At 52.0% G+C, this 9949-nt stretch overlaps 2 protein-coding genes across 2 annotated transcripts; one reads left to right on the forward strand and one right to left on the reverse strand.

The window, feature by feature from the left end:
* Positions 1–714: 714 nt before the first annotated feature.
* LOC100901708 (uncharacterized) lies at positions 715–2274 on the reverse strand. Its single transcript, XM_003748518.2, has 4 exons — positions 2046–2274; positions 1823–1844; positions 1540–1564; positions 715–1407 (listed from the first exon to the last, which is right to left on the reverse strand). Exons 1-4 carry the CDS (start codon positions 2069–2071, stop codon positions 902–904), a joined length of 579 nt encoding a protein of 192 aa, XP_003748566.1. The 5' UTR covers positions 2072–2274; the 3' UTR covers positions 715–901.
* A 991-nt stretch (positions 2275–3265) lies between these two features.
* LOC100901852 (DNA excision repair protein ERCC-6-like) lies at positions 3266–8834 on the forward strand. The gene is made up of 14 exons (XM_029112918.1): positions 3266–3435; positions 4248–4365; positions 4586–4760; positions 4867–5024; positions 5155–5340; positions 5461–5588; positions 5679–5820; positions 5900–6092; positions 6239–6397; positions 6501–6682; positions 6786–7024; positions 7166–7406; positions 7526–7719; positions 7805–8834. The coding sequence occupies exons 1-14, from the start codon at positions 3344–3346 to the stop codon at positions 8694–8696; spliced, it is 3099 nt and encodes a 1032-aa protein (XP_028968751.1). The 5' UTR covers positions 3266–3343; the 3' UTR covers positions 8697–8834.
* Positions 8835–9949: the final 1115 nt, after the last annotated feature.

Below are 9949 nucleotides of genomic sequence, written 5' to 3' on the forward strand. Positions count from 1 at the left end.
AATAGAGTGATGACCCTCTCGGCGATTGGGAAATAGATATAGCCCGGTGGTCTCCTCCGGAGATACTGCCCTCTATCTGCGTAGAAACTCCACCTCCTCGTATCACGTTGTGTCGGTCACTTCCTATGAACAGGAGCTACTGTATTCCACAAGAGAGGGGGGGGGGAGGGGACCGAATATGAAATCGGACAAGTGAGCGAGCAATACATTGCTACATATATTATATCCTGCCGGACCTCCAGACACGTCCCCTCCTTTCCCGCCGGTCTTTGGCCATGTCTGAAAAACTTATGTCGATCCAGAGTCTTTCCTGAAACATATGTTCAGATCGCTCCGACGGATAATATATTCGGTCCGAGTGCGGTATGTGTGAGTGTGTCTTGTTTCTCGTGTTTTCGGACATTATCCCAGCCACGAGTCGTGGCCCGCGACTGCCTGGGAGAGGGCGGATTCCCCATGAAAAGACACGACAGTGGAGCTTGACTTCCTGACTCTGGAATAACTGAACTCGAACTCGTCGCGTCAAAGAGGGATCTTAGGAGCTTCTATCCCTGAATCTCCGAGATGACTCTTCAGGAAATTCCGTTTGACTGGGGCAGGGCGCGCGGTGCGGTTTGATCGGCGAAGCATTGCTTAACCTATGAAACAGAGCCCGATCGGCCGAATCTCCCGTATCTGGCAGAAGGTAAATTACGTGACTTCGGTACGTTAAAGAATATATGTTTTAGTCATTTTTTCGGTAATTGGTCAGGAGAATACAATGAATGTTTAGCCACGTTATCCTTCGTGAAAGATAAAATGAGGGATGCTCCAGAGGGAGCTTCAGAGCAAAAGCTCCATTACGTTCGGAGGTCTTCTGGCGGCAACAAACGTCCGCATGTTTTTGCGATTGCAGACGGAGTCAAGAGTCGTGAGACTCTGCAATGGTTCGACGCCGGCTTCCTTTCCATGGGCTCAGCATCCCACAACGACCGCCGTTCAGCCAAGTCTGAATGTCTATGGGCGCAGGTCTCTGTGTCACGCCGAAAGCACGCTCGAGCCGGGCGTCCGATTTCAGAGGCGGACGTCTTTCGTCCTCTTCCTCTCCTTCGTCTCCTTTTCCGAAAAATCTTCTTTTGGTCGGAAAGTTTGGGCTCCGCATTCCATCGTCACTGTCTATCATTTCCGGGAAAGATATCTCCTCTACGTCCGTCGGGCCTCTGGAGGTGCTCGGCATGTCCCCGTTGGTTTCTTGCGCCGGTTTTCTACGCGCTCCGATTTTCATTGGCATTTTCCTGCTTAATCCAGGGAACGTACTCCGCGTAGCCGAAGGACTCGGAGGGGCTCTGACCGACAGGTCGATGGGCTCGGAGATCGATTCTCTTGTGTCGGAAGGTCTTCTCCGTAACAGGTCGGACGTCGAGGGCTCTTGGGGAGACGGATGTGATTTGATTAGAAAAGATTCTACGTAAACATGCACCTTACGTTCCGCTCTGGCTCCTTGGATTCGCTAGGACTCCCTATTCCAGGAATCTAGGCAAAATGATCCATCCTCCTCACCAATTCTCGCCGTGACAGGATCATTCTGCAAGTTGGATTTCAATTTAAAGGTATACGACAAGCACGTTTGGACAGGTCGCGACCCCACGAGAGCAATCAAACTCTACATCGGAACCTTCGGTGGAATTCCCTCGCAGTCGAGGCCCCGAGCTCTAGGTCCCGGCTTCGTCACACTGTACCCGAAGGATGCTCGGGAGGTTCAAAGTCTGATCGACCCCGACGTTTCTAGAATCAGAGCTCTCCGAACAAATCGGAGAGCCCTCCGATTCGAGGCAAAACTCACCGTCGCTCTTGCCGTATCGCCGCTGAAACGATCAGTGACCGATTAGACTCCGAGCTACCGATCTATACTCCCTCAGGGCACATATTCGAATCGACAGGGAAATGGGCAACTCCGGGGCGACTCTCCGAGTCTCCTCTGGGAGATCCTCGCAGGGTGAGATAATGTTCCTTACCCCCGCCCAGGGTCGGGCTGGATGTCCGCTTCATCTAGATCTAGGACTTACCGTCTCTCAGGGTATCGCTTGGCCATCCCTTCTCAAGTAGAGAATACGTTCTTAATGATATAAACAAGATCGGGGACCACGGGGTTATTCACGGGATGTTCGATATGCGCGACGATTCGGTTCAGACTCTCCAAGTAGAACTGGTGCTCGGAAAATAAGGCAACCCCTCGGCGAGGAATGCGTCCCATGCGAACACGCACACAATGAAGTTCGAATCATCAGAATCGCCGAAAAAACAACTCCCCGGGAGCGCGGAAATATGTTCGGCGAGCACGTTGGCCTCAGACGTGCAGGTAGCGGAGCGAATCATCATCGAGGGGGTGACGGGAGGCGAATTGCACTCCTTGCTTATTCCATGCCTTCCAAGACAGCGTCTCGTTTCAAGGGATTCCAAACTAGGTCTTCTTGAACTCCTATCCTGGGCCTGGAGTCTGCTGACCGGACTCTCCAGCGTCTCTCGAATAATAGTTCTCATTGACATGTGGCTTCCTCCGCTTGGAACTCATCAAGATGGACTCTGTCAGTGTTCAGGAAAGAATTCGGTGTCCGTCCGACTTCATGACGGGAGAACGAGTTAAACTGGGAGGATGCCGCTGGGGGAAACATACAACGTGATCGGCTGCCGGTCCGTATCAGCTCCCCACGTACGGACCTCCACATTTGGGGAGAAGAAGATCTGATTCAGCGGAGGTCCCACGGTTTTGGCATCCCGACTTCTGAGGGGAACCGCTATCTTCCGGGCTCGGCCTCTCAGAGGCTAGAATTCCGAGAAGCGGGAAGCCCACGATACGCTCGTCAGCCCGATCGACCCCTGGAGGGCCCTGTCCGAATCAGAGCTGCGTTATACTGAAAAAACGGGGGTCGAAACGGAGCGGAACTCGAGCACGAAGGGTCGATAGTCGAGAGGGACGCTGCCACGGTCTGAGTGAAATACGTCACTGAGTGTCAAACGGAAATACGCCGTCGCTTTCATCAATACTCAGGAGTCCAGTTCGTTCCCGGAAAAAGACATCCATGTAGCGGGTCTACGAAGCCGGATTGAAGCATGTTGATGCCCGCCCATGGACCGGGAGCGAGAGACAATGCCGGCGACTTGCGGCAATGGGAATTGTTACGAGTAACTCAAAACAGTAGGTATCTGGAAAAGACGAGACACATTCCGCCTTTGAACTTTCGCGGGTCGAGCATCACTCACAGCGCCCCCTGTCGGCGCGGCAAACTTGTGTCTTCGGGAGCCGGTGCACCGAATGTGATTTCTCAGTTTTTTAACTCGCGATCTCCCGTAGATCCAGAGCACAATGGAGTACGGCGATCTCAAGAAACGCGGCAGGAATCTCTTAGCCGAGGGCAAGCTGCAAGAATGCTTGACATTGTTCGAAGATGCTCTCAAGTGAGTGACGATCAGCAACGGTTAGCGAAGTACCATCTCGAGTGGACACGTCCCGACGTGAGCTGAACTTCGTTTTTCTCCTCCGGAAGATGACTATGTCCTCCTTAAGGAGCCACGATATGGGGAATCCCTAATGAGCTAATGAGTCGTGGATCGTGGGATAGCCGCCATTAAGGAGTCGATCGCTTCAGCACCGGTACGGAGTCTCTGAGATCGACTCGGTCGACTCCCTGATGCTGTCAACCTACCGGGGGTTCCCGTCAACGAAGAGATGCATCCGAGCCGGTCTCGGAAAAAAAGTCCTGAATCTTAGACTGAAACTGCATCGCGGGCCCTATTTCCTGTCTTGATCCATCAGCTGATTATAGGCGGGGACTGTACTCTCTGTTCGACAAGCTCGTCGGGATTGCCCCGAGGAGCTTCGCTACTCGAATACGTACCGAGCTGAGGCTCCGTCAGATTCAGTTCTTGTGACACTTGAGCCGATTCTCGGTGTATCCGCACGTCTCCCGTAAGAGCGAGGTCGAGACTGGATATACATACGTATCGTGAGAACAATCGTGCGGGGAGCCTTCCACTTCGGAAAGTGCGATGTGTACAGTGCACCGTCGTTTTCAGCGATGTGGAAGCGGGAATAGATTCGTGCCGACCGAGCCGAAACCGTGGTCCAAACAACATGTGGGCCTAAGGCTCCCGAATCGCTACGCTGAACGAAGCTCGCCCCATAGCGGCGCTTCTAACTTCTCGTTCCTTTCCGGAACTCCATGATTTACGCGGGAGATGCCACTTCATAAAACAGATATCCATTCCAGAATTACCCCAAATGATGAACGAATCAAATCCAAGGTTCAGACGCTGCGGGAAGCCCTCGAGGAGCAAGGGAGCGAAGATTCAGCACCTGAGGAGGAAGGAGCTAAGATGGGAGAGGAGGCAAGCCAATAGATCCATCTACTGAATTCTTTGCTAAGAGATTGGCGTACTCGAAAAGATTTTCGACATTCAATTCGCTGACCGACTGAAAGCTGATCGGTGACTCTCCGGTAACGAGTCTGACGTCGGGAACGGTGGCCGTGCGCTCGAGAGACATCGCGTCGGGCGGAGAACTGATGGCGACAGCGATGTCGACTATTAATTTACTCTGTTTCTGCAGATGGTGGAGCTCACACCGGGATATTACTTACACAAGAAAATCCAGTCGAGGCTATTCCCTTATCAAATCGACGCTCTCAAATGGATGTACAGACTCCATCAGCGGAAGAAAGGCGGTGTTCTAGGAGATGATATGGGTTTGGGTAAAACCATCCAAGTAATCGCCTATCTTGCCGGTGAGTTGGGACACACATGGACGTGTTGGACCGCGTTCCCCTAGCTCAGGCATAATACTATAGGGATGGAACCTGCGGCTGTATTTGACCTCGTCATCTTCCGCAGGACTTTTCGACATGGAGAAAGTGAAGTCGGTTCTCCTCATCATGCCCGTGTCGCTAATCGGCAACTGGTGCACTGAATTCGAGAAATGGGCACCCGGCATCACTGTATACGATTACCACTCGGCAACCAAGCGAGAGAAAGAGCTCTTCCTCAAAAAAGTGGGTGGACACTCGGTCGCATCGTGGTCCCAAAGAGTTTCAGCCTGGTATCAGGCTGTAAATCCTCTCACAGATTCGGCGAACGCTTGCCGGACGCTGGTACTTGAGTTCACATTCTCTCCGCGTCCAGGTGATGAACCGCGGAGGTGTGATATTGACAACGTATGGCATGGTCACGACGCGGCACGAAGATCTACGGAACAACGGGAGCCGTAGATTCATCTGGGATTACGTGATCCTAGACGAGGGTCATAAGATTAAGAATCCCACAAAGACGCAGTCCGCTGTTTTCGGTTTGCCAGCACATCATCGATTGGTAAATGATGAGCCTACGAAGATCATTGCTCGTTCAGCGAAATACCTCACAATCAGTGTTTCGCGTTTCTCCACATTGGTATCGGGGACGGCGACCGTATTATGGTTTCTATGTCCGCAGGTGCTGACCGGAACAGCGGTTCAGAACAACCTCAGTGAGCTGTGGAGCTTGTATCATTTCACGCATCAGGGAACGCTTTTCGGAAATCTCGCAGGATTCAAGCAGGATTTCGAAACTCCAATAAATAGGTTTGTGATTCGCTTCCTAATCTATCAACGATCGAGTCTTCCTGAGAATACCTCAGTTCGGATTGCTCACAGCGTGACATTCGTTTCCAGGGGACGGGAACGTGACGCGAAACCAGGTGAACGAGAAATGGGTGTTCAACTGGCGAAACAGCTCAAGGAGATGATCGCACCGTACTTCTTGCGACGAACGAAGGCAGAAGTCTTCCGCAGCGGAACCGGGCCTCGAATCGAGGTCGGGATAGCGGAGATTTCATTGCCTATAATCAATTGGAGAAGCGGGAGAACCGTGAATTCATTCATGAATGTTGCAGGCGCAAAAAGAAGATCTCGTGCTGTGGACTTATCTCTCTGAAACTCAACAAGAGCTCTATCGGGACTTTCTGCAGTCCGACGACGTGAAAGCCATTCTGCTCACTTCGAAGTCTCCTCTCGTGCAACTGAACATACTGAAAAAAATTTGTGATCACCCACGCTTACTTCCAAAGAAAGCCTGCGTTCAGTTGGGTGGGTAATCGCCGAGCCTTCCGAGCGTATCCGATGGAATGAAGGCGGAGAAAAAGCGTCGCGACGAGGCGATTCGCAATTTGGAACAATTATTCATTCGACGGTTTCCTAATTCTGATGAAGCGACGCTTGGCTCTCCGTGACAGGTTTGTGCGACGACATGACGGAAGCGGAAATTCAGGAGTTCCTCGAGGATGACAAACATTGCCCGTTCTCCATCGACGACGTCAGTGACGAGGATCTCTTGAACGAGAGCGGAAAGATGCGACTCATGTTGAAACTTACGGAACAGCTTCGCGAAGAAGGTTAGGACCCGGGAAATCTGCGGGGAACTTCCCTCACAAACGAAACTGACAATTCTGATATCGATCCGAATCTCGGGGTGATTGAACGAGACTCTGCTTCCAGGACATCGAACGCTGATATTTTCTACATCCCGGAGAATCCTAGACATGATTCAACGCATCCTCAGATCGCATCGTTTCACGATCTCGCGTCTGGATGGAACCATACACAAGACCGCTGAGAGGAAACGCATCGTGGACACCTTCCAGAAACAAGGAAGCGACGTTTTCCTTCTCACCACGCAAGTACGAAGCGATTATCTTGTTTTTTTATCGGCAGAATTCGACATGTCAGGGGCGTGCGGCCGACCCACTTTGAGCGGACTTCATGAGGTTATTCCCTCTTCAGGTCGGTGGCGTAGGTTTGACCTTGACGAACGCCGACCGCGTCATTATCTACGATCCTAATTGGAACCCAGCCACGGACGCGCAAGCAGTTGATCGTGCTTTCCGTATTGGTCAGACTCGAGATGTTCTTGTGTACAGACTCATCACCTGCGGTACTGTGGAGGAGAAGATTTACGCGCGTCAGATTTTCAAGGATTCGATTATCAAGCAGACGACTGGGAACGTCGCCGATCCCACCAGGTATGCATACACATACATACATGCATTGAGTTCAGAGACCTCCTCGAGGGTCAGGACTCTGGACTGGTCACCGAATGAACAGATTGCCACGCTCAGCCTCACCGTGCGAGGTCCAAGACGTTGTCTCCTTAAATCTTCCAGATATTTCACCCGCAGTCAGCTGCGAGATCTTTTTGTTCTCAACGATCCGCTCCGATCTGAGACGCAAGTTCAATTAGAACAAATGCACACAAAATTATTGTCCAAGGAGATAGAAATTCACAAGTCTTTCCTGATGAGCACCAACATGGTATTCGGTGTATCTCACCATGATTTAATGTTCTCCACCGAGGAAGAGAAAGAGGACGTTTCCGAGCAACAGAGAGAATTCATAACACACCAGGTGAGAGCACCGCCACTCCGGAGGGCCGCGAAGGATCTCGACGCTCTGGACGTGTTGGAGTCTTCGTCCGGAGATTGCGATTACGAGCGTATTCACTCAATCACGATCCTGATTCCCAGGTCCAAAGAGCGCGGGTCCTACGAGAGAAGGATGCGGAGATCATCGAGGAAGATCTTCGACGTAATCCGCATCTGGTTCCGGACGTGAACAGTCGTTCAGCTCAACAGAGGAATCTCGCCGCGCGAATGGCTACAGCTCACCTGCCGCCCGTGTACCGCGACGAGCCCCCAAGGGTCGAACGTGACTCGGCTGGGTAAGGATCTAGGGCGAGTGACTCTACGCGAAATATTCCGGGACGAAGCGCCGTCTTCCTGAAGCGCGACTCTATTCTTCTTCAGGTCGGAAAGCGATGCATCGAGTGATTGCATCATTCTAGACGACGATAGTGAAGATGAGAAACCGAAGGTGCAGCCGAGACAGAGGCAACGCGAGAGCTCCGACGACGAGGAGGTCAGCATAGTATACGAGTCGAAGCCTAGTCGACTGGAGGCGTCTGCCGACGACAGCGAATGCGTCATAGTGTCAGACGATGAGGAACCTTCGAAGAAGAAAGATGACGTCAAGGCCGCGATCTTGGGCCAAAAACGAAAATCAGATGAAGTTCCGGAGTCGTCAGCAGCTGCAGAACGCACGCAGTCTCCCCACGAAGCGGCTTCCCCACTCAGCGTCCACAGCGGAGGGAGCAGAAAGTTCGAAGTTATCGAAAGCGATGACGAGGAGGATAGCATCATTAACAAACAGAAGCGTCCCAAGCGCAATCGGATATCCGACTCGGAATCTAGCTCGGATTGCAACCCAGCGAGCGTCAAGGAACAAATGGAAGAAACGGCGAGCGAAGATCCGGAAGAAATCCCGTCCACCTCCCCCGCAAAGTCAAAGAGGCGTTCGGTTGCTGTTGTGAAACGAACCCCAAGTCCGGTTCTCTCGAGCGAGAGCCAAAGTCCGTCGGCGCCGGCCTCGAGCGACGAGGACGAAAAGCAGCGCCATATCGAGGAAGCTGCGTACGATAAGGCTTTCGAGGAGGAAGACGATTTCGATCAGAGTGTGATCGAGCAATCGATCCTCGAAACGACTTCTCACCCCACCGACGGTGCATCGTTTTTGGTCGACGACAGCTTTGACGATCACAGCGCGTCGTTCGCGGAAGCCGACAGCTCGATGGCCTCGCATGATCGTAGCACGAGCGCTCCGGATTCGACATCGGAGGTCGTCGAAGACTCTGACGGTTAGGCGGCAGTTATCGAACGACTTACTGTATTGGGTAGGGGGGACGGGAAAATGTTCGGGGACGACCATTCTTGTTGAGGTCGGACCTTTCTGATCAATGGATAATATGCGGGAGAAGGGCTTCTTATTTGTTCTAGTAAGATATGTGATTTTTATTCGGAGTTGGACGCTTCCCGCTCGCTGTCCTGACGGTAATCCCTTGTTGAACCTTGTCATGAACATTTGCGCTCTTAGATCCTATCCTCTTCATGGTCGTTCTGTAACGTAAGTATTCTGGTTATAGTCCGTTAAGTTTTGGGGGGTTGGATGTTCCATTCGATTTAGGAATTTCTCTCTGCTGCCGAGTTGAAGCTCCGGTGCTTCGCAATGTTCTAGTTCCTATCACTCGGTCATTTCTAAGCAGTGGAATAAATGATGGGAGAGATTTCCCGAGCTGAAGAAGCTACAAAACAAAAATTCGAGTATCCGATCAAAATATGATATTCAAGTTGAGCTCGCTTTTCCCTTCGCTGGGAGAGTGGATCCGGACCCGACAGCAATTATCCACGGGTTCCCGGGAGGACAAAGGGCAACGGCATGTAGGAGGACAGAATGTTCGGAAGTTCCAGGTATCAATCCGCTACTTATCGGCAGTATAACCTGCAAAAATCTCAGTGAAGCTCTCGTACGATCCCGCGGAACCACGAGGGAAGTCGACGCGAGAAATGACCTTGACCTCTGCCAATTTCCCACCGACGAGGTAATTCCAGCTGCGTAGGCTCCCAGCAAGGGAGATGACCCGGAGTATTCGTTGATCTCGCTCAAAGGATTCGAAGGGATCGTCCCAGATGGAGCGAAGATCCATTTATCTGAAATCTATCAAGAGGATTCCTGCGCTTATAATGATGTCTCCTCGAGAAACTGCATATCGGGATCCCCGAATCGTAAATGCTCGCTAGCCCGACTCTCTTTGTCGGTGTGAGGGACTGATGCGGGAACGACAGCCCCTCCCCGGCGCGAATTCGGAATTGGGTCCCGCAACCCTGCGAGGTCGTCGGTCGTCGTCCTTCTGGCGAACACGACCCTTATCGATTCCTGGAACCGAATACCCGATTGTATTCGGCGAAGATGAATCCTAAAGGCTGGGCAGGGAATCCCAGGAGGGGAAACATCCAGGTCTTCCGCACATTCCCGAAAAACGCTGAACTCCTCTGACACTCCTGCGATGCGTGTGTCTCTGGACCACCCGCGCAATCGTTTATGCGAAACATCTGTTT

The sequence above is a fragment of the Galendromus occidentalis genome, unplaced genomic scaffold, assembly GCF_000255335.2.
Source record: "Galendromus occidentalis unplaced genomic scaffold, Mocc_1.1 scf7180000077533, whole genome shotgun sequence".
Lineage (NCBI taxonomy): Eukaryota > Metazoa > Arthropoda > Arachnida > Mesostigmata > Phytoseiidae > Galendromus > Galendromus occidentalis.